At 41.9% G+C, this 25,710-nt stretch overlaps 1 protein-coding gene across 1 annotated transcript in view; it reads right to left on the reverse strand.

Annotated features, from left to right (window-relative positions):
- LOC137434504 (fibrillin-2) overlaps positions 1 to 25,710 on the reverse strand; it is a 360,988-nt gene that overhangs the window by 52,419 nt on the left and 282,859 nt on the right. The window contains exons 49-57 of the mRNA XM_068127594.2: positions 20,756 to 20,905; positions 20,000 to 20,068; positions 18,731 to 18,856; positions 12,859 to 12,978; positions 7,999 to 8,121; positions 5,825 to 5,956; positions 5,541 to 5,666; positions 1,163 to 1,369; positions 942 to 1,067 (exon numbers count right to left, since the gene is read on the reverse strand). Coding sequence (XP_067983695.2) covers positions 942 to 1,067; positions 1,163 to 1,369; positions 5,541 to 5,666; positions 5,825 to 5,956; positions 7,999 to 8,121; positions 12,859 to 12,978; positions 18,731 to 18,856; positions 20,000 to 20,068; positions 20,756 to 20,905 — 1,179 coding nt within the window. The remainder of the gene's footprint in view (positions 1 to 941; positions 1,068 to 1,162; positions 1,370 to 5,540; positions 5,667 to 5,824; positions 5,957 to 7,998; positions 8,122 to 12,858; positions 12,979 to 18,730; positions 18,857 to 19,999; positions 20,069 to 20,755; positions 20,906 to 25,710) is intronic.

The raw sequence follows: 25,710 nt of genomic DNA on the forward strand, positions 1-25,710 counted from the left end.
TCTGTCTTTTTTTAAGCATCTGAGCTTTAGTCATCAAATTTTCAGCAAAGCTCTATGAGAATATGGAGAAGACAAATTATGAATTTGGTCAAAAGGTCAAAGGTCAACATCACATAAAATCGTCAATTTTCATCCAATTGAACTGATTTATTTTTAGAATTTGCATATTGTGTCCCTGAATTGGTTCACCAATCAAAAGCTAGAAGCTGATTGTTTTTTTCGATCAAAAGGGCAAAGGTCAGCATCATTTAAAATTGTCATGTTTAGCATGCAGAAGAAGATGAAGTTCAAATACAAATCGAATGGGCTTTGATTTTTCAGATGCTTCCTGTAGTTGTGTATTTTATTTGTTGTGGGATTGAGATGGGAAAATGTCAAAATATCCCCTGGTGGCAATCCTTAAAAGGATCATGGTCTCATTCCGAACTTGTCATTCTATCCTTGTCATTCCTTCCTAACGTGTTTGGTTGTTTTTTTGTCCCCTGTAGCACCATTGTGATTGTAATTAAAAATCGGATTAAAAAATGTTCTTTCGTTATGGTTTGGTGAATTATCCAAGGGACAAAGTCCCTTCCTTCCATTGGAATCATTGTAATGGCTTCAGCCATTATTGTGCTGGGCCTGATGATATTTATCAGCAATTCAGTGAATGAACAATTTGCCAATTTTGCGATCTCTCGATTTGTTACTTTAAGCGATGTATTCTGGCGTCTTTTTTTTTTACTCTCGTTAGTTATGAAAAGATTCGAGAATAAAAGGTCTGGATTTTAAAGGCTTGTGAATTCACTCTTTTCAGCATATCATTTTGTGCAAATTTGATGGGGCAGCCATTTTCTTTCCCATCCCATCCCTAACCCTAACAACCCTAACCCTAACCCTAACCCTAACATATGAGGTACTACCGTACCCCATGGTAATGCTACCAAGAGCGGCCTCTTTACCTATGCAGGAAGTGCGAGTGAAATCGGGTGAATAGCCAGGGTCGCACAGACACTGGAAAGAGCCTTCGATGTTGTTGCATGAGCCATGTGTACATAGGCCTCCAATTACTGTACATTCGTCGATGTCTGTGAGCAGGGAGAAAGAGAAATGGGAATCATCCACTTTTACTCGAACCACATCGGGTGTATACCATGGATTACTTTAGGATCAAATGCCTCACCGTGTCCATCGACCGTGAAGCCTGAGCCATGGGGACACAACTTCCTGAAGATCGCTGTACCGGGCAGGGGGCAGATTTCGCACTGCGGGCCCCAGCCTCTGCCACCTGTGCAGCAGCATGTGGATTTGGTGATGGAGTGAGGTCTTCCAGAAGAAAGCTGGCACAATGACTGCAGCACATCCAAGTAGCAGAAACCCTCACGAATGTCTGTGGCGGATGGTGAGCAAAAGGCACGACACGTGTATGCACAAGCGGCTGTTATAAAACATGTGATTTCACATTGCACTCCACACTACAACTCAATGAGACCATCGTATGTTGGGAGATGACCTGTTCTTCACATGTATTTGCTCTCTGCTCTACTGGAAGGCAAGTTCAGTGCTTCCAAAGCAGTCATTTGGCGAGGATTACACACTGGGTGGTTTGTCTTTGTCTGCACAGGGCAGAAATAATAGATTTAGCCAGAAGATCAATTAGTACGGCCAAACCTCAAACAAATTCCACCAGAATGTCTCTCAAATCTATATATATAAAACACAGTTTGTGTGTGTGTGTGTGTGTGTGTGTGTGTGTGTGTGTGTGTGTGTGTGTGTGTGTGTGTGTGTGTGTGTGTGTGTAATGTTACCGATAGACTCCTAAACGGAGAGGCTTACGTGCTTGATATTTGGCATAGACATGGCCATTGAGCCTGGGACGAACATGGCCGAACTCAAAATATTTGACGATCCATATTTTTTATTCATATTTACCTCAGCGCATTTCAGCGCACGGAATCAACGGAATCAGAGCAGGTGGGCGCTGATTCGCTCAGAGCGATCACGTGATGACGCTATGACGCTATGAACGCTATGAACGATATGACGCTATGAAAAAAAAAATCGCTATGACGCTATGAAACGCTATCAAAAAAAAAATCGCTATGACGCTATGAAACGCTATGACGCTATGAACGCTATGACGCTATGACGCTATGAAAAAAAAATCGCTCGCTTTGCCAAGGGGCTCGCCCTCCCCCCCCCCCCCCCCGTTCCCCTCCCCTTCCCCTCCCCTCCCCCGCCCGGCAATGCCGGGTACTTCTGCAAGTGTTGTATAATCAGATGAGCGCCCTCTATGACGTATTAAAAGTTTGACGTAATCCAACAAGGGGGATGTTCTGAAGAAAATCGTACTACCGCACCTGAATGGACATTTTCAGAGAGGGCCAATGCCCCCCCCCCCACCCCTAACCCTCCCCCATTTAAAATATTGATTTGAGTTAAAAACAATCGAAAGAAAAAAAAATGTCTTACTTAGGTGATTTTACATTCATATCTAAAAATTAACTCAATCGGAACAGTTTGAAAGATTTCTAGAGGGGGGCAGGATGGGAAGGGGCAAATTTATATGCTCATATTTAATGATACTTGACAATTCGACTCGATATTTTTGTGATTATTTTTCCGATACCTTCTCATTTTAGTAATTGGAGGTGTCAGAAGAATGTGCCATCTGTAAACAGCCAATAGAAGGAGGCTCCTCTTGGTGAGAAGGGAAGTGCAAGCGTTAATCGGACAAGTGAAGCAAGGAATGACATCGATATCCACTATGAACCTGGGCAACAGGTACTCCGGGACTGCCATTGGAGATACCGCAGGCCACAGCAAATAGGCAGAGTGAACAAGACAGGGAGGGATTTGGTAGAGACACTGAAAGACATGAACTTCAGTCGTCAGGAGACCAACTTTACTTCATTACAATCGGATTAACCGTTAAATTTTCATCCATATTTGTCTGTCTGTGAGCAGGATATCTCAAAAATGTTATGGACGGATTTGGACAAAACTTGGTGGAGATGTTGGTTGTGTGACAAGGACCAAATTATTCGATTTTGGTGAAGATGTGGATCCGGATCCTGATATAATAATTGTTTTATAATTTCTTAAGTGATTCTTCACCATTGAAAGATAAGGCCAAAAACGATATATACCATGATATCTGAAAATGTTGTGGACGGATTTGGATGAAACTTGGTGGACAGGTTGGTTGTGTGACAAGGACCAAATTATTCGATTTTGGTGAAGATGTGGATCCGGATCCTGATATAATAATTGTTTTATAATTTCTTAAGTAATTCTTCACCATTGAAAGATAAGGCCAAAAACGATATATACCATGATATCTGAAAATGTTGTGGACGGATTTGGATGAAACTTGGTGGACAGGTTGGTTGTGCGACAAGGACCAAATTATTCGATTTTGGTGAAGATCTGGATCTGGATCCTGATATAATAATTGTTTTTAATTTTTAAAGTGATTCTACGCCATTGAAAGATAAGGCCAAAAACGATATATACCATGATATCTGAAAACGTTGTGGACGGATTCGGATGAAACTTGGTGGACAGGTTGGTTGTGCGACAAGGACCAAATTATTCGATTTTAGTGAAGATCTGGATCTGGATCCTGATATAATAATTGTTTTTAATTTTTAAAGTGATTCTATGCCATTGAAAGATAAGGCCAAAAACGATATATACCATGATATCTGAAAACGTTGTGGACGGATTCGAATGAAACTTGGTGGACAGGTTGGTTGTGCGACAAGGACCAAATTATTCGATTTTAGTGAAGATCTGGATCTGGATCCTGATATAATAATTGTTTTTAATTTTTAAAGTGATTCTACGCCATTGAAAGATAAGGCCAAAAACGATATATACCATGATATCTGAAAACGTTGTGGACGGATTCGGATGAAACTTGGTGGAGAGGTTGGTTGTGTGACAAGGACCAAATTATTAGATTTTGGTGAAGATGTGGATCTGGATCCTGATATAATAATTGTTTTTAATTTTTAAAGTGATTCTACGCCATTGAAAGATAAGGCCAAAAACGATATATACCATGATATCTGAAAACGTTGTGGACGGATTCAGATGAAACTTGATGGATAGGTTGGTTGTGCGACAAGGACCAAATTATTCGATTTTGGTGAAGATCTGGATCCGGATCCTGATATAATAATTGCTTTTAATTTTTAAAGTAATTTTTCACCATTGAGAGATCGGGCCAAAAACGAAAGACAGCATGATATCTCAAAATGTTGTGGACGAGTCATGACAAAACTTGGTGGGGAGGTTGGTTGTGTGAGAAGGACCAATTTATTCGATTTTGGTGAAGATCTGGATCCGGATCCTGATATAATAATTGTTTTTAATTTTTAAAATAATTTTTCACCATTGAGAGATCGGGCCAAAAACGATAGACAGCATGATATCTCAAAATGTTGTGGACGAGTCATGACAAAACTTGGTGGGGAGGTTGGTTGTGTGACAAGGACCAATTTATTCGATTTTGGTGAAGATCTGGATCCCGATATAATAATTGTTTTATAATTTTTTAAGTGATTCTTCACCATTGAAAGATAAGGCCAAAAACGATATTTACCATGATATCTGAAAATGTTGTGGACGGATTCGGATGAAACTTTGTGGGCAGGTTGTTTGTGTGACGAGGACCGATTTATTCGATTTTGGTGAAGATCTGGATCCAGATCCTGATATTAGAATTGTTTTATAATTTTTAAAGTAATTTTTCACCATTGAGAGATCGGGCCAAAAACGATAGACAGCATGATATCTCAAAATGTTGTGGACGAGTCATGACAAAACTTGTTGGGGAAGTTAGTTGTGTGACAAGGACCAATTTATTCGATTTTGGTGAAGATGTGGATCCGGATGCCGATATAATAATTGTTTTATAATTTTTTAAGTGATTCTTCACCATTGAAAGATAAGGCCAAAAACGATATTTACCATGATATCTGAAAATGTTGTGGACGGATTCGGATGAAACTTGGTGGACAGGTTGGTTGTGCGACAAGGACCGATTTATTCGATTTTGGTGAATATCTGGATGTGGATCCTGATATAATAATTGTTTTATAATTTTTAAAGTGATTCTTCACCATTGAAAGATAAGACCAAAAACAATATAAACCATGATATCTCAAAATGTTATGGACAACTTATGACAAAACTTGGTGGACAGGTTGGTTATGCGAGAAGAACAAGCTGATTCGATTTTGGTTCAGGTCCGTTTTCAGATCCGGCCTATCAGATGGTACAAATCATGAACTATTCAGCCTGGTCGAGGTTTGCTTTCTACCAAGTGACATTCTAGTTTTATTTTTAGCAACGTTCTATTTTCCTAATTTCCTTCATTATGTTTTGTCACAATGATCTCGTTCATCTTTTTATTCTGTAACAATAATAGGTCTTGAATTTGCTAATTATAAAAAAGCCAGGCAGCATTAACGGGAAGCAACGATTAATTGGTCGATTAAAAGATGGAGCTCAGAGAACGAAGTCGGTTTCAAAGCAAAAGCCAACTGACTCACCTTGACACTCAACTCCAGTGACATCAGGTATGAAACCATCCCAGCATTCACAGCGGTAGCTGCCAATGGTGTTTATGCAGCGGCCATTTTCACACACCCCGGGCCTTGTCCGACATTCGTTCTCATCTACATGTGTCAAATGCACAAGAGCTTGTCTATCTTACAGATTAAAACATAAATTATTTTGTTCATTCGATATATTGTACACTTATCATGGTAATCTGAGCAACATGGCAAGGGCATGGGATGGGAGTAAAACAGGAAGTGTTTAGTATTGCCTTTACCAGTGCATCCCAGTCCGTCTGGTCTGCGCACCATGCCCGGTGGACAAATACACGCAAACGTTCCAATGAGGTTCTTGCAAACCATGTCACGTGAGGCACAGTTGTCAACGCCCGCTGCACACTCGTCCTCATCTGAAACACAACAGAGTCAGAGCTGTAAGGGTCAATCAGCTGATCTGATTTCACTTAAATGGAGCATCTGGCAATATTAAAAAAAAAATAATCAATTGTCTATGTATAATTTCACAAATCCAATGGCCTAATATCTTTCACACTTACAAAGATCAGGAATTCAGGTTAGTCTGAGACACAACCATCCACCTTGAAATCAATCATAAGAGTGGGAAGGTATTCAGCAACAGAATCTTTTGATTAACTGGCTGCTGTCTTCAGGATGTATCAACATAGTTTTCCACAGGTGAGGATGGCGACTGCTGTAAGCAATACAGTCACGTGAAAAAGTAAGTACACCCCATGTAAAGTTTTGACTTTTTCAACATATTTCAACATACAGCTATTTGATCTTCATTTCAACAATATTGATAGATAAAGGTGATATAATATAACAAATATCATGAAACATTTACATTTTGTCATCCATTGTATAATTTAAACAAACATAAATGCAAATTTCGCATGTGGAAAAAGTAAGTACACCCTTGGCTCCAATAGGTGGTATTGCACCCTTTGGCAGAAATAACCTCAAGTAGGCGTTTCTTATAACTGTCTACCAGTCTCTGACATCGACTGGGAGAAATTTTTGCCCACTCCTCCATGCAGAATTATTTCAGCTGTGCGATGTTTGAGGGGTTTCTTGCATGCACAGCTCGTTTCAAATCCCCCCACAACATCTCGATGGGATTTACATCCGGGCTTTGACTTGGCCATTCCAGAACCCTCCAATTCTTTCTTTTCAGCCATTCCTTGGTGGATTTACTGGTATGTTTAGGGTCATTGTCATGCTGCAAGGTCCACCTTCGGTTGAGCTTCAACTTTCCGCCAGATGGCCTCAAATTATCCTCAAGCACCCTCTGGTACAATGAAGAATTCATAGTGGATTCTATGATGGTGGGCTGCCTAGGCCCTGATGCAGCAAAACTGCCCCAAACCATAATATTTCCACCACCATGCTTTGCAGTTGGTATCAAGTTCCTGTTGTCAAATGCTGTCTTTGGTTTTCGCCAAAAAAGTGTTCTGGTACTGTGGCCAAAGAGCTCTCCCTTTGACTCATCTGTCCAGAGCACATTGTTCCAGAAGTGCTGGTCTTTGCCTAGGTGTTCATTGGCAAACTTTAGTCTTGCCCTGATGTTCTTTCTGGACAGCAAAGGTTTCCTCCTGGCACACCTCCCATGTAGATCAAATTTGTGCAGCCTCTTTCTAATGGTAGACTCGTGCACTTTGACATCAACAGTGGCAAGAGCTACCTGTAGGTCCCGTGATGACATTCTGGGGTTCTTAGAGACTTCTTTCAGCATATTGCGGTCTGCTCTTGGGCTGAACTTGCTGGGGCGGCCTGGCCTGAATAAGTTGGCAGTTGTTTGGAATCTTCTCCACTTGTAGATGATCTTCCGGACAGTCGAATGATTGATTTCAAATTGTTTGGAGATCTTTTTAAATCCCTTCCCAGACTCGTAGGCATCTATAAACTTTTTTCTGAAGGCCACAGAGAGCTCTTTTGATCTAGGCATGGCGATGCCGCACACTTCAACAACAAAGAGCAAACCAAACGAAATGTCTGAGGTTTAAATAAGACAGGTTCCTCCAATATCCTCTCTAACGATGTTCTCATCATTTGCACCTGAGCTGGTGCACCGGATTCTAATTTTAGGCATTTGAAGAAGTTATAAATGTAGGGGTGTACTTACTTTTTCCACATGCAAAATTTGCATTTATGTTTATTTAAATTATACAATGGACTACAAAATGTAAATGTTTCATGATATTTGTTGTATTATAATCACCTTTATCTGTCAATATTGTTGAAATGAAGATCAAATAGCTGTATGTTGAAATATGTTGAAAAAGTCAAAACTTTACATGGGGTGTACTTACTTTTTCACGAGACTGTATATCTTTCCGCTTCTCAAACCACCGGTCATCGTGAAGACGGTGATTAATCGATACCCATACTCATCGATACCCAACGCCCATACTCATCGCCCTTCCCCAATCACCTCTGCACATGCGGCCGTCCTCGCGCAGGTCATATCCTGTCGGACACGTGCATCGGTACGAGCCGTGCATGTTGATGCAGCGGAACGCGCAGAGCAGCGGATTTTGCAGACACTCGTTCAGGTCTGTATAGAAGTTTTCACATCAGGCACTTATTTGACAGTTACCAGATGGAGCTGCGCTCTGCAAAAAAAAGGTAAATAAATGCTTCTGGGTTCATTGGTTATGGCCCAATTCAATTGGCCACGTCGGTCTGAGCATCCTGGAAACGTAGACTACATATTTACAGTTATATACAGTATATATATATATATATATATATATATATATATATACATACATATATATATATATATATATATATATATATATATATATATATATATATATATATATATATATATATATATATACATACATACATATATATATATATATATATATATATATATATATACATATATATATATATATATATATATATATATATATATATATATATATATATATATATATATATATATACATATATATATATATATATATATATACATATATATATATATATATATGTATATATATATATATATATATATATATATATATATATATATATATATATATATATATGTATGTATGTATGTATATATATATATATATATATATATATATATATATATATATTATATATATATATATATATATATATATATATATATATATATACTGTATATAACTGTAAATATGTAGTCTACGTCATACGTCTACGTCATACGTCTACGTATACGTCTACGAAACGGGTGACATATATATATATATACTTGGCATTTAATATGGAATATTTTTTTTGTGGGGGTGAACTTACTTTTCAAGATGACTTAGAACCACAAGTTCATTGGAATTATGTTGAAATTATTCTAGATTTTGTTAATGTGACCTTTAAAAGAAACAAAAACCACATTTGTCATTTCGAAGCAAATACATTGATCCTTGAAAGTGATGTAAACTGATATCGAACTCAATTCATGGACAGTACTGTGTTAAACTTCTGTACGTTTTCCAGAAGTATCTCTTTATTTTGCACATTAGCCAAAAATATTTTCAACAAAAACAAAAGCGAAATTATGACTGGGATTACGGACAGTAAAATTACAGTACAGTATTTCGTGTAACCCCCACGAGCATTCAGGAGAGCACGTACACGTCGAGGCATGCTGTTCAGGAGATTTGTCAAGGTTTGGACAGGAATCGCTTGCCATGCAGTGACAATAGCCTGCTGCATTTCATGCACAGAGGACGGCTGCTGGTCCAAGTTGTCGATTTGTTGCGTTAATTCTGCCCACAAGTTCTCTATCGGATTCATATCCAGGGACATGGCAGGCCACTCCATATGCTCTACACCACGGTCAGCAAGAAAGTGTTGGATCATGCAAGCACGATGAGGCCGTGCATTGTCATCTTGGAAGACAAAGTTTCCTCGAAAGGCTGCATGAGCAAATGGAAGCAATGTTTCTTCCAGAATGACCCTGTACTTGAACTGGTTCAGGTTTCCATTCAGAACAACCAGGTCAGTTTTGCCCCCTGCATGAAAAGCAGCCCAAACGGTCACCCCACGACCTCCAGCTTGGACTCTTGGCACTATACAATCTTCGTTGTGGGCTTCATGCACTTGTCTGCGCACTCGGACGTGGCCATCTTGACGATAGACCAGAAATCTAGACTCGTCACTGAAGGTCACGTGATTCCAGTGTCCTGGCTGCCATTAACGGTGCTCTCTGGCCCACTGCAATCAGCGCTGGCTGTGTTGTCTGTTCAGGCGTGGCTTTCTCAGGGGACGCCTGGCACGATAGCCTGCTTGAACCAGTCGTTGGTTGACTAGCCTTCTGGATACAGGCACATTTGTCAGTTGCTGCCACTCAGCCCTAAGCCGATTAGCTGACTTGGTACGGCCATTGCAGACTAACCGGTGCAGTTGGCGATCATCTCTCCTTGTGGTTCTGCGTGGACGTCCTGGCCTCGGTATTGGAGTAGGGACACCCCTCTGAGCATTTCGTTTCAGGATCCTTGACACCTGACCTTGAGTGATGCCATACTGCCGAGCAATAGCACGCTCTTTCATGCCAGAATTTCGTAAAGCCACCACTCCATGACAAACAGCATTGTCAAGTTGACGGACCATCTCCAGAGGAAGCGGCAATAACTTTTGTAGACGTGCAGCAGTTGTTTTCCACTAATACAGAACGCAACAACCCTTATATACCCGATTGTGAAGCCAATCGTCAAATGTACCTGTCCTTACATTTTGTCACGCCACCTGTGATATAATCCTGTTATTGACGTCTTGCTGCGAAAGACAATCAGTGACATGGTTCTTTCAACAAAGACATCACCGAAGGGTAAAAGAAACTCACCAGATTGATATTCTGAGTTCAGAAAGTAAACCCAAGTCAAGAAAAAAAAAAATTCCATATTAAATGCCAAGTCTGTATATACATATACATATATACATATATACATTCCATATATACAGTTATATACAGTGTATATACATATATATCTTGTTATAATAGAGCAAACATGTACGGTTATGTCGTTATGTATGTTTGTTGGTTTCTATGCGACGAAAACGTCTTCTTCTTCTTCAAATTAGAAGAACACCCTCTTAATTAACCCTCTTAATTACGTTTGGACTGCTGAGACCCCGAAGACGTAAAAGACCAAAAACACCATGAAGGCCCAAAACATCCTGAAGACCCCAAAGACCCTTTAGACCCAAATACCCTTAAATACCCCGAAGAACCAAAATGCCCCAAAGACTCTTGAAGACCTAGAGGAAACAAAAGACCCTGAAGACCCAAATGGTCCCAAAAGACCACAAAGACCTAAAATACCCAAAATATCCTGAACAACCAAAACACCCCGAAGACCCAAAAGACCCCGAAGACCCAAAAGACCCCGAAGACACAAAAGACCCCGAAGATCCAAAACACCCCGAAGACCCAAAACACCCTGAAGACTCAAAACACCCCAAAGACCCAAAACACCCTGAAGACCCAAAACACCCCGAAGACCCAAAACACCCCGAAGACCCAAAACACCCCGAACACCCAAAACACCCTGAAGACGCAAAACACCCTGAAGACCCAAAATACTCTGAAGACCGAAAACACCCTGAAGACCCTGAAGACCCTTAAAGACCCTTTAGACCCCAAATAGCCTTAAATACCCTGAATAACCAAAATACCCCAAAGACTCATGAAAACCCAGAGGAAACAAAAGACCCTTAAGACCCAAAAGCCCCTGAAGACACCAAAGACCCAAAATACCCCATATACCCCGAAGACCCAAAACACCCCAAAGACCTAAAATACCCTTAAATGCCCAGAGGATCCAAAAGACCCTGAAGACCCAAAAGGTCCTGAAGACACCGAAATGGTCAAAGATGCCTATCCCTCTGAAACGACGTGTGGTGAGGTGTGCGGAGCGCGCTGAGTCACACTTGTATATTTAATCGAACACCACCAAATTAAAAAGAGCCATCCAAGCAATTGTGCAAGTTATTTTTTTCGAGTCGACCGGCTCCACATGTTTCCGTGGAAATACCCAAATCAATCTCTTTAGCGGAGAAGGCGTGAGCAAGACTTATCAATTTATTCCCCCCAAAGGAAGGCAGCGGCACGTGGACTCCCTCGACATCAACAGGGAAGATGAATTGCATCAATATCAAGGGTCTTGGACCTCATCGTCTCAGACGGTGGATTAATCGAATGCTCGAGCAAGTCTGCTGGGTTTTGTGCCAGTTGTTTTTAACTTTTGCAAGGGGCCCTTGCTGCTTGGTGTCTGGCTTCGGAATCTGACATTCTTTCCAGTCGTGAGGGCCAAGGCTCACTTCACTGGCAAGCGCAGTTGAGGCCTGCTTGGTTTTGTGAACGAGGAAAATGTGAGGCCACATCAAGTCGAATCAAGCTCTTGTTTGCTTGTTTTGGGGGGTGCAGCGCACATTTCACATTGTGCTACTACCCTAAACTTCCTCTTGGTAACCCCTCATAGTCCACGTTCAGTTTTGCGACGACAAGTCTAATTGTGTTTTACTGATGCTTGGCCTTGTGTCACTTTGAATAAAACAATATTGTACTCCTAATGGGATGAGGAGCCATAAACTTCAACATCTATTCAGTTAACTCGATGAAACGGGTGACATTTTGTTCCACGAGTGATTATACCTTTTCAAATTTTCATCATTAAACCCTGGTGGTCTACAACACCCTTTATGTGCAGCTTCCTGCTCCTTGTCCTTTTTTGTCGCACACACAAGTCTGCTGGTTACATCATTAATGACGAATGGGTGTGCCGCTGATGAACGAGTTATCCTGCAAATTGGGGCACGAATTTGTAATTCATTCAGGGTGTAATTTTGTAATTCATAACTTGCCTCCTCTTCGTCAAAGGCACCATCCGACATACGGCGAACATATTGCTGAAAAACCAGGAAAACAGTTTATAGGACCCAGACTGGGCAGTTCAGAGGCGAGTGTGCATACCTTTAGGTCCACCTGCCAGCCCCTTGCTGCAGAAAACGATACTGTACATAGTTTGGCCTGTAACCAGTCTAAGCAAGTCACAATGTCAGTAAATAGGCCATCAGCAATCAAAGGTTTGGCTCGGTATCACACAACTACATTTGCCAGCAAAGTACACCCAATATACCTGCACGCTCCTACCGACAACCATGCGCAAGCAACATCTGCGTCACAAAACTCCAGGACAGATTTTCTGCACCTTTTGCACTATCCGATCATCCTGTGGCTCTGTTACGCCAAACACAACAATTCACACCCACACGCTTTGCTTGCGAGACTTACCTTCACACGTGATCATTGGTCCAGGTTCAAATCCCTCCTCACAAATGCATGAAAATCCACCCACGACATTCGTACATGTGCCATTCCCACACGGGTTGCCAACGGCGCACTCGTCGATGTCTGCATGGAGGCACGAGGGGCACATCACATGGTGCGTCTGAGATACTGTTTGCTATTATTTGTTACTGTGACATATAAAATGTAATTAGACATGACCATACATGTTGCCAATGGCATTAGGCCAAAGCCCTACAATATTGTTTGGAAGATACTAAGTATAATAGTTTTCTTCATTTCCGACCAAAGAGCCGAGTGCCACCTCAAACTGAAGGGTTACTTCATCCCGCGAAACCAGAATTTATGTTTACAAGCAAAGTTGATTCAATCAGAAATGGGAGACATCTCTGTGGTACCACCTGGTGTCCAAGCAGGAGTTCACATGTTCGAAGGACAATCAATTCACAAGGTGAACAAGAAAGAGCAATCAGAGATTGCAGACCCTCGCCAGGATGTGTTTTCAGTGGTTTTTAAGGCTTTTGTGTTAAAACAAATATGGCGGCCGAACCACGTGACCGATTACGTCATCATAAAAAAAAATTCTCCACTAATTTATTCCTAGATTATGCTCAATAAATTTCAACTTGATCAAATGACGTTTTGCACTTGTCAAATGATGACATCATAATGGCGGCACCTATGACATCATCATTCACAGATGTTATTCCACATGGACAGTTTTTTACAATGAGCCATGTCTCAATTTTTTCTATTCAGCGCTTTCGGAGATATAGAGGCGCAAAGTTTTTCGGTTTTTCCAAGATGGCGGGCGAACCACGTCACCGATGACGTCATACTTATCATTAAAAATTATACAGGTGGAGATGCACCTATGGTGAAAACTTCCTGTCAATCGGACCAACGGTTGCAGCGAAAAATCATATTTATTCTGTGCGGACAAACAAACAGAAAGACAGACAGACAAACAAACAGACAAACAGACAGATGAAACATCACTCATGGAGCGACACTTGGCAAAACAGAACAAAGTAGCATGGCACTCAGTAGAGCATCCTTTTGTTCTCAAAAATAGTTGTTGGTTGAATTCACTTAACTGATATGTAAATCCAATTCAAATTCCAAGTCAATCGGATGAAAATTGAGGATTTTAGACATTTGAAATTGTTGTTGACCTTTGGCCTATGTTGACCTTTTGGCCTATGCTGATCTCAAAAATAGTTGTTGGTTGAATTCAGTTAGCTGATATGAAAATCCTATTCAAATTTCAAGTCAATCGGATGAAAATTGAGGATTTTAGAAATTGGAAAAAGTGGTTGACATTTTGGCCTATGTTGACCTTTTGACCTTTTGACCTCAAAAATATACAGGATTTTGTCGGACCACGAACTATACCATTTGGTGAAGTTTCGTGAAGATCGGTTTAAAATTGTGACCTGTAGGCAAGTATATGTGAGCGGACAGACAAACACACAAACACTGTTACGGCTTCGGCACTAATTATTGTTGGTATTGTTATTATTGTTGGTTCTCAGTAAGAGTTATTGTGGTGAAAAGGTTTAAAAGCGCTCCTGGTAAAATGTGGCCGGAAATCGGATCGTGACCCGGAAGAAAAAGGGAGCGAAGGAGAAGAGGCGTGAGGAGATCGTAAAAAGACGTTTCTGTGGAAGCTCCGGACTGAGCGGTCGAGCGTACAGTGCGAGTGAACTTTGCGTCCTTGAAAGGAAGTTCGTGCGATAGGTGATATCGCCGGAGTGCTGTGGAGCCTGGGTAGTCGGGTATCTGCATTGAGGTTCCGGAGTATCCTTGCCTCAAAGCCCCGGCTCGAGTTAAAGCCGTCGGCCATTTCGCCACGTGCGCTACCTTCAGTGAAAAGGTTTTTGTCACGTCGGCCGGGCATTATTCCCCGGTGGGTTGCCGGGGACGGCTGTGCAAGAAAGTGGCTTTTGAGGATTATAAGGAGACTCGCTGATTGAACCGCAAACGTGTACGTCGGAGCGCGTCTTTGGGAGGTTTCCGATTCCACCGCTATTGTGCTGGGTGTTGAACCACGTGACCTATGGGTTGCTTCGATCGACCACGCCTCAATTGATTGTGATCGGACATTGATCCAACGATCGCTGGAGCGAATCGACTTCGCCTTGGAGGGGTACAGAGACATTGGGGGAGTGCTGTGAGTTGGGGTTAAAGGACAAGATAAGGTGGTACCATCTTAAAATAGTGATTGTAGGGCGAATTGCTATTATTATTTGTGTCATGATTCCGGTGTGATTTATAATATATTATTGTTTGCTCATAACCCTTGGTGTGGTTTCATTATTGGTTTGATTGATTTCAACAAAGGATAACATATCTTTCTGATAACATATCTCCTGACGTGGAGATCAGTTTCTGAGGTTTGGGACATGGAATGTAGGGACAATGACAGGGAGATCAGGAGAAGTGGTGGAATTATTGGTCAGAAGAAGAGTGGACATATGTTGTGTGCAGGAGACGAGATGGAAGGGAAGTGGTGTGAGAATGGTGAAGGGTAGGCAGGGACAGAAATACAAGTTTGTGTGGCAAGGGTGCCTGGAGGGCGTGAATGGTGTTGGTGTCCTGTTTTCTGAGGAGTTTGTAGACAGTGTGGTGAGTGTGACTAGAGTGAGTGAAAGGTTGATGATGGTGAAAATGATGATTGGAAAGCTCTTGGTGAACATTATCTCGGGATATACTCCGCAGGTTGGTCGGAGCCATGAAGAGAAGGACAAGTTCTGGTGTGCTATAGAGAAGCTGATGGAAAACGTGAAAGATGAGGAAGTTGTTGTGGTCGGAGGAGACCTAAATGGACATGTGGGAAGGAGTATGGACGGTTTTGAGGGAGTTCATGGGGGTTACGGATATGGTGTGAGAAATGGAGAAGGTGAAAGGATTTTGGAGTTTGCTGATGGAGCTGATTTGTTGCTTTGTAATACTCAGTTCCAGAAAGAGGATAATAAGCTTGTTACATATACGTCAGGTGGGTCGACGACAACCGTTGACTACCTGCTGGTGCGTAGGCGAGATAGGGGGCACCTCCGGGACACAAAGGTGATCCCAGGGGAGGAGGCTGTTTCACAGCACCACTTGGTTGTCTGCGACATAAGGGTGAAAGGTGCGAGGAGAGCTCGGCGGGTGAAGTACCAACCGAGAATGAAGGTGTGGAGGTTGAAAGAGGTGACAGTGAGGGAGGCATTAAAAGAGAGGCTGAGTATGGTAGAGGATGATGTGGTTGAGCTTGAAAGTGGCTGGATGTCAATGAAAGCCGTTGGGAGCCGTTGGTGAGGTATGTGGATGGACAAAAGGACCACCGAGGCACTCGGAAACATGGTGGTGGGATGATGACGTTGGAAAGAAGATTGACGAGAAGAGGAAGAAGTTCAAGGAGTGGCAGAAGGCGAAGGGTATGGGGGCAGAAAAGGCAGAGCATGAAAGTTATAAGGCAGCCAAGAAGGCTGCAAAGAAAGAGGTAGCAAAGGCACAGGAGGCATGTAGGAAAATGGTCGGAGAACGCTTGGATTTGGAAGAGGGTCAGAGAGCGGTATTCAGGATTGCAAAGCAGATAGCGAAAGAGAGGTGCGATGTGATGGGGGTGAGTTGCTTGAAGGATGAAGTGGGACAAATCGTTGTGGACCCAGATGGAATTAAAGGAAGATGGAAGAGATATATGGAAATACTGTTGAATGCAGAGAATGAATGGGATGGCAACATAGAGAGTAATCCAGTTTTAGCACCGGCAGAGAAGATAACCGAGAAGGAAGTTGAGGAAGCGATAAAAGCAATGAAGAGTAGAAAAGCGGGAGGGCCGACGGGAGTTGTGGGAGATATGTTGAAGGCAGCGGGAAATTGGGGTGTGAAGAGAATGACAGGGATCTGCAATCTGGTGGTGAAAGAAGGCCGCATTCCAGTGGATTGGGAACTGAGTACCCTCGTCCCTCTATACAAGGGGAAAGGTGACCCGACTGGACTGTGGCTCGTATCGAGCGATAAAGTTATTGGAGCATGGAATGAAGGTATTGCAAAGGGTGTTGGAGAGGAGGATAAGGAAGAAAGTGAAGATTGACGAAATGCAGTTTGGATTTATGCCAGGAAGAGGAACGACAGATGCGCTTTTTATCGTGAGGCAGTTGCAGGAGAAGTATATGGAGAAGAGGAAGAAGTTGTTTCTTGGGTTTGTTGATCTGGGGAAAGCATTTCATAGGGTTCCACGTGAAGTAGTGACATGGGCATTGAGGAAGTTAGGAGTGGAGGAATGGTTGATCAGAGTAGTGATGGCAATGTACAAAAGAGCACGCACAGCTGTAAGGACGAAGGACGGGAACAGTGGTGAGTTTGAGGTGAAGGTGGGAGTGCATCAGGGGTCGGTACTAAGTCCACTACTATTTGTAGCTGTGATGGAGGTGCTGGCTCAGAACGTAAGGGAGAGTTTACCGTAGGAGTTGTTGTTTGCAGATGATCTGGTGTTGATTGCAGAAAGTATGGATGGACTGAAGGAGAAGATGAACAAGTGGAAGGAATGTATGGAGACAAGAGGTCTGAAGGTGAATATCGGAAAAACGAAGGTGCTGGCAAGTGGTAAAGCATGTGGTGAGGTGGAAAGAACTGGGAAGTGGCCGTGTGCTGTGTGCAGGAAGGGTGTCGGAGTGAATTCCATTCAATGTACAATGTGTGCTGAGTGGGTTCATCAAAAATGTAGTGGTTTGAGAGGGTCATTAACCAGTGTGGCAGCTACATTTAAGTGTAAGGTGTGCACAGAGGGAGCTGCAGATGGAGGAAATGTTGAGTTGGATCTTGGAGATGGCGTGAAGCTGGAAGTTGTGAAAACATTTTGTTACCTAGGAGACATGCTGAATGGAGAAGGTGGATCAGACTCGGCAACGGTTGCTCGAGTGAGATGTGCATGGAAGAAGTTTCGGGAACTGAATGGCGTGCTGATGATGAGGGGAGGGTCGTTGAAGCTGAAGGGAAAGGTGTATGCTGCATGTGTGAGAAGTGTTATGATTTATGGGAGTGAGACATGGGTAATGAACATAGAGCAGCAATGAAGGCTGGAAAGGGTGGAAATGCGAATGGTTCGGTGGATGTGTGGAGTATCGTTGAGAGAGAGGCAGACAAATGATGAATTGCGAAAGATGATGGGAATAGAGCCTGTGATTGATGCTGTGAAGAGAAACAGGTTGAGATGGTTTGGTCATGTGTTGAGAAAGGATGAAAGTGACTGGTTGAGAAGAGTGATGGAAATGAATGTGGAAGGAAGTAGAGGACAGGGAAGACCGAGAAAGACTTGGCTAAAGATGGTGGAAGAAGAAATGCGGGCAAGGGGGTTAACAAGGAGAGATGCAGAAAATAGGGCAAAATGGAGAAGATTGCCATGGGGACCGCAAGGCTAACCCCCCGCTCTAGCAGGGAAAATGGCCTTAAAATGCCTGTTGTTGTTGTTGTTGTTGTTGTTTAACATATCTTTCTGCCGGGGACCCTCTCGGGGTTCGGAGGTTTACCGAGACCAGGGGATAGGGGAAGACCCCGTAACAACACACACAAACACACACAGACAAACACACACACACACACACACACACACACACACACACACACACACACACACACAAACAAACACACAAACCGGAGTGATCAACATACTTGGAAAAAAAAAAATTGCCAAGTAATGAATGGACTCAAATGCAATGCCATCTCCTCAGGCGAGGGTAATAATGGAGAGTTATGCAGAGCAGCTGACCTGTTCAAACAGATTCGATGAAACTCAATGGAGTTTCTCTACATCTGGTGAAGATAATAATTAGAGTGGACCAACTGAAATAAGCCGACGCAAAGCGCTCACCGACACAGGTAATGCCAGACACGTCGAGTGTATAACCAGGGGGACAACTGCAGCGGAACGATCCGTCTGTGTTGATGCAGAATCCACCCTGACAAATTCCTGGATTTTCAGCACATTCATCCAAGTCTGCAAGAGGATTAAAGGATTGACAATAGGGAACATATTAATCGTTAGCTTATGACATTCAATCACCTTTCATGGCTGTGCAACGCAAGGTGCAGGTAACGTCGCCATGAGGAAACCCATTATCAAAAATAATGAACGTCTTGTGTTGTCGAATGTGTACAGTTCTGTTACTTTGAAAACACATCTCATTTTCTGCATTACTATCAATTAAACTGACAGGAGCAACAATTAACATGAGAATAAAAAATCCTGAAATTATGTTTAGTTTCTTCAACAAAAGGTGTCGCAAGATGAAGAAAGAGCAATCAGAGATTGCAAACCCTCGCCAGGATGTATTTTCAGTGGTTTTTAAGGCTTTTGTGTTAAAACAAATATGGCGGCCGAACCACGTGACCGATGACGTCATCATTATTATTTTTTTCTCCACCAATTTATCCCATGATGACGCTCAAGAAATTTCATCTTGAGCGGATGATGTTGTGTGCTTGTCGAATTATGACGTCATAATGGAGGCAGCCATGACATCATCATTAACAGATGTTACTCCCCAGGGAGTGTTCTTTACAATGAGCCATGTCTCAATTTTTTCTATGCAGCGCTTTCGGAGATATAGAGGTGCAAATGTTTTTCGGTTTTTCCAAGATGGCGCCCATACCACGTGACCTATGACGTCATAATTATCAATAAAGATTCCACAGAAGAGTAACCGCTCCTATGGTGAAAGTTTCCTGTCAATCGGACCAACGGTTGCACAGAACATCATTTATTCTGTGCGGACAAACAGACAGACAGACAAACGAACTCAAATGCAATACCCTCTCCCCTGGAGAGGGTAACTCGAACAGCACATGGTAGAGAGCGTACCTCCTCGGTACGCGTTCGGACCTGAACCAAAATCGAATCAATTCGTCCTTGTCACACACCCAACCTGTCCACCAAATTTTGTCTAAATCCGTCTACAACCTTTTGAGATACCCTGCTCATGTGCGACAAACAAACAAACATACAGACATACAGATAGACAGACAGACATACAGACAGACATACAGACATACCATCTTCGGTGGTGGAGGTAATCAGAATTTTAAAATCACCTGCTAATATCGCTGAAACTTACACCTCTTTAACTCAATTCAAACTCACCAACTCTGTTGTTGTCCATATCGGGAATAATCCCCACCCCTAGTGGACAGAGCTCCTGGAAGTTTGATTCTGTTCCAGCAAAAACACAGCACACAATGATAGTCTGAATGCTTGCGTAGTCGCCGCACACCTTGAAATACCTTCTGTGAACCTCGATCAGGCAGAATAATAGATGAGATGTTCCTCCACATGTTTGATTAAACCTCCAGGGATAGAGGACATTGAGGAGTTAAGGAGATGGGAAAACAGAGGATATTTGTAGCTGGAGAGATGGGGGAGGTGGGGAGGTTGGGGGTATGTGGGAGGTGGGGAGGTTGGGGGGTATGGGGGAGGGGGGAAGGTTGGGGAGTATGGGGCAGGTGGGGAGGTTGGGGCGGTATGGGGGAGGTGGGGAGGTGTGGGGAGGTTGGGGGGTATGGGGGAGGTGGGGAGGTTGGGGGGTATGGGGGAGGTGGGGAGGTTGGGGGGTATGGGGGAGGTGGGGAGGTTGGGGGGTATGGGGAAGGTGGGGAGGTTGGGGGGGTATGGGGGAGGTGGGGAGGTTGGGGGGTATGGGGGAGGTGGGGAGGTTGGGGGGTATGGGGAAGGTGGGGAGGTTGGGGGGTATGGGGGAGGTGGGGAGGTTGGGGGGTATGGGGCAGGTGGGGAGGTTGGGGCGGTATGGGGGAGGTGGGGAGGTTGGGGGAGGTGGGGAGGTTGGGGGGGGGGGGCGGGAGAGATGAAGAGTTCTGGAAGTGATGGGAGGCTGCGGTTCACCATGTGGTTTTGGGCAGATCTCACAGGGATTTCCCCAGCCTTCCGCGGGCATGGCGCTGCAGCAGCAATGACGCTTTGTCGTGTTGAAAGGCTTGGGGCTTGAACACCGGCCCTCTTCAAAACGCGTAAAGCAGTAGCTTTTTCTCAGGTCTAAAGAGAGTCAAGATGAGAGATGATTTATTAGGTTTTTCAACACAAGCTGCATGATATGAATGTTTCACTGCGAATAAACACGGTTACGGTATCTTCAATATGAGAGTTACAAAAAAACATTTTCTTTCTGCCATCAACTTCTTTTGGATGAGATGCATGCGCTTGTATGATGATAGATTCCGTAATTCTGAACAACAATCTTTTTATTTGGATTGTGGAAAGTTCATTGGGAAATAAACCCAGAACATATAGGGGTGGATACATACATGCATACATATATACAAATATACATACATCCATATATACATACATACAGACATATACATACATACATATACATACATATATACATACATACATACATACATACATATATACATACATAGACACATACATACATACATACATACATACATACATACATACATACATACATACATACATACAGACATATACATACATACATGCATACATATATACAAATATACATACATCCATATATACATACATACATACAGACATATACATACATACATATACATACATATATACATACATACATACATACATACATATATACATACATAGACACATACATACATACATACATACATACATACAGACATATACATACATACATGCATACATATATACAAATATACATACATCCATATATACATACATACAGACATATACATACATACATATACATACATATATACATACATACATATATACATACATTGACATATACATACATACATATACATACATACATACATACATACAGACATATACATAGACACATACATACATACATACATACATACATACATACGTATATACATACATATATACATACATTGACATATACATACATACATACATACATACATACATACATACATACAGACATATACATACATAGACACATACATACATACATACATACATACATATATATATATACATACAGACATATACATACATACATACATACATACATACATACATACATACATACATACATACATACATACATACATACATACATACACACATTCAATGCTTGGTTGGTTGTTCTTTTTCATTTTCCAATTTGGTTACAAAATGTTGTGAGTTCATTACCTGAGGTTTGTCTTTGTGAACTGAAATACTCAGGTTTGTAAACTAAAATGTTCAGATTAGTAAACTGAAATATTAGGCTTTGTAAACTGAAATGTTCAGATTTGTAAACTGAAATATTAGGCTTTGTAAACTGAAATGTTCAGATTTGTAAACTGAAATACTCAGGTTTGTAAACTGAAATGTTCGGCTTTGTAAACTGAAATGTTCAGATTTTAAACAGAAATGTTCAGATTTGTAAACTGAAATACTCAGGTTTGTAAACTGAAATGTTCGGCTTTGTAAACTGAAATGTTCAGATTTTAAACAGAAATGTTCAGATTTGTAAACTGAAATACTCAGGTTTGTAAACTGAAATGTTCAGCTTTGTAAACTGAAATGTTCAGATTTTAAACAGAAATGTTCAGATTTGTAAACTGAAATACTCAGGTTTGTAAACTGAAATGTTCGGCTTTGTAAACTGAAATGTTCAGATTTTAAACAGAAATGTTCAGATTTGTAAACTGAAATACTCAGGTTTGTAAACTGAAATGTTCGGCTTTGTAAACTGAAATGTTCAGATTTGTAAACTGAAATGTTCAGATTTGTAAACTGAAATACTCAGGTTTGTAAACTGAAATGTTCGGCTTTGTGAACTGAAATGTTCAGATTTTAAACAGAAATGTTCAGATTTGTAAACTGAAATATTAGGCTTTGTAAACTGAAATGTTCAGATTTGTAAACTGAAATATTAGGCTTTGTAAACTGAAATGTTCAGATTTGTAAACTGAAATACTCAGGGTTGTAAACTGAAATGTTCGGCTTTGTAAACTGAAATGTTCAGATTTGTAAACTGAAATGTTCAGATTTATAAACTGAAATACTCAGGGTTGTAAACGGAAATGTTCGGCTTTGTAAACTGAAATGTTCAGATTTGTAAACTGAAATGTTCAGATTTGTAAACTGAAATGTTCAGATTTGTAAACTGAAATACTCAGGGTTGTAAACGGAAATGTTCGGCTTTGTAAACTGAAATGTTCAGATTTGTAAACTGAAATGTTCAGATTTGTAAACTGAAATACTCAGGGTTGTAAACGGAAATGTTCGGCTTTGTAAACTGAAATGTTCAGATTTTAAACAGAAATGTTCAGATTTGTAAACTGAAATACTCAGGTTTGTAAACTGAAATGTTATGTTAGGCTTTGTAAACTGAAATGTTCAGATTTGTAAACTGAAATGTAACTGTCGGAACAAGTGTTTGCTTCACACTAGTGTGCATATTAATTTTGCCATAATGTATGCAGATTGTTGAAGCCGTTTATCTGTAATTGGCTTTAATTTAATTTTGTAGTTTAAGAGGTGCAAAAACTTTGCCTATTGGCCAATATTGGTGTTTTCTGGAAAGTACGATGGTGTGCCAGCACCCTCAGGTTCCTTTCTTCATTGACATCTAAAGTGGCAGGCGAAGGCGAGTGAACTCCCAACGATGTGTTTGTGTTTGATTTTGATTTGATGTGTTTATGTCTTTTGATTGTGTACTTGTTTGCTTCCCCCTCTCTCCCCATCTTGTCTCCCGCTCCCTTTATTATATGTCTTATGTGTCCGTTTGTTTTTTTTGTCATTAATGTTAGCTCTTACACGAGCCTCGATTTTGTATACAAAAAAAAAAAAAAAAAAAATTTGTGTGCCAGAGGAATCGGTGCAAAAAGCAAACTGAGACCTGAAGGAAAGTCCATCGGGATTTTTCAGCACGTGGACTTTTCCCCTACTAGAGTGGAGAAGTTTCTGATCCAGCTCGACAACTTTTCCGCAACCAGTGCTAATGGCATAAGTGTTCCAATCCACAGGAAAGATGTTTCAGTTCAATCATACTCTCTCCTCTCTCTTTCACAGGTCCTTCTTGGATGGGCAATTTCCTTCATGCTGGAAAGTTGCAAACATCACTCCTATCGATAACATCTTCCAAAACTACAGTCATATCAGCCTTATCCTCATCGTAAGCAAGAAATGGAGGAGTTCCATCATTGCAGCCAACATCAGGCACTATCTCTTCTCGTACTCAGGAAGAGGTGCCATCCATGGAACTCTTTAGCCCCTCTATCTGCCATCATATTTCATAAGAGGATCATATCTACAAGCTGGCATCAAAGGCTACGTGACCATCATGGTGGTCAAGGCTTTCAAACGAAGCTCCATGGAGTTTGTTTCACCACTCTGGGCTGGTCAAACACAAGGTCCTCTGCAACATTTGAATTCAAGACTGGAGGTGGATTCCCAAGGACGATCATTCTTTTCATTCTCCCACCGGTGGCATGCGAAATTCCCTTTTATACAAGTTTATATCTGGCCTTGTTTCTCTTGTGCTCTACTACCTTTGCCATGCCCAAACCATCCCAGGTCCCAAGAGCTCCTCAAGAAACCCTCACATGCTCACTCTCACAAAGTCCAAGCTGCATGCCCACCTGTATTAATTTGCCCTCTTGTTCTCCCGATTGTGGAATCGACTCCCCATGTCCATTACCTAATCCTCGTCACTTCAGTCTTTGACTTGTGCTACCCATCACTACCTTAAGTGAAAGCCCATGCACATCTACGACCTCTTCAACACATGCTGATTATTTGGGGAAGAGGGGGAGCCAGGAGAAGGACTGAGAATTGAGGGGTGAGCGGAGTGGGGTGAAGGGCAATGGTAGCGATATTGATATATTGCGATAGTGAAATGGGATGTGTGATGCGGTATTGGATGTGCGGCCTCAAACCAGCACTGTTGAAGTGCTTGCCGGGCTGAGTACAGGAGTCACACTCAGTCTTAGCCAGTGTGTAGCTGCACGCAGGGTCTTAGCCAGGGTACAAGATGGACTGAGAGCGAGTGGTCAAAGGAGTGAGCAGTGGAACAGTGAGAGCCAAACCCCAAGTGTGAGGCATGTTTATAGCGGGAAGTGGCCAAGAGCAAGCACCTTTGATGTTGCTGGGCAAAGGACTAACAGTGGTGCGAGATTTAGGTGGCACGTGCACGTGCCAGCTAATTGGCATGCACACAACTGCACGTGCAAGCAGAGCTGCTTTTGTGGCACAAAAATCCAAATGGGATTTGGCACGCACAGCCCGAAGCTTGATTGGTGCAGGCTGCCGAAGCTTGACTGGGGTCTTGTCCCCAGCGCATACAATCGCCATGCTTTTCAGCGCACCAAAACGTCATTTTAACTACAATCTGGCCAAACGGGTAGTGTAGCAGAGATAGGGTAGTGCAGGGTGTGTGTGTATGTGTGTGTATGTGTGTGTGTGTGTGTGTGTGTGTGTGTGTGTGTGTGTGTGTGTGTTTGTGTGCTCCTGCGCATGTCTGCATAAATTGTATTTAACTATCGGAAGCTTACGAAACACTTGTATTTTAGTTGGCACGTCAAAGTTGTATGGACAAAGGTGGCACGTGACTTGGGTGGTAACTCCAAAGACAATACAAAGTTCCAAAAGTAAAAAAAAACAAACAAAAAAAATCACAGATTTTAAATGCTTATATCGTGAGACATCTTGATCAGCTTCCTGGCATACACCCCACGTAAAGTATAAACAAGGACTCAAGAATCTAACTACCAACAGCCTCGACTAATCCATTTCAGTTCAAAAAATCTCAAAGAATAGATTCTTAAGAAAAATCAAAATAATTTCATTTGCACCTTTAACTCGAGCCAAGGAATTTC

This window comes from Myxine glutinosa, chromosome 10 (genome assembly GCF_964187855.1).
Source record: "Myxine glutinosa chromosome 10, kmMyxGlut1.1, whole genome shotgun sequence".
Taxonomy (NCBI): Eukaryota; Metazoa; Chordata; class Myxini; order Myxiniformes; family Myxinidae; genus Myxine; species Myxine glutinosa.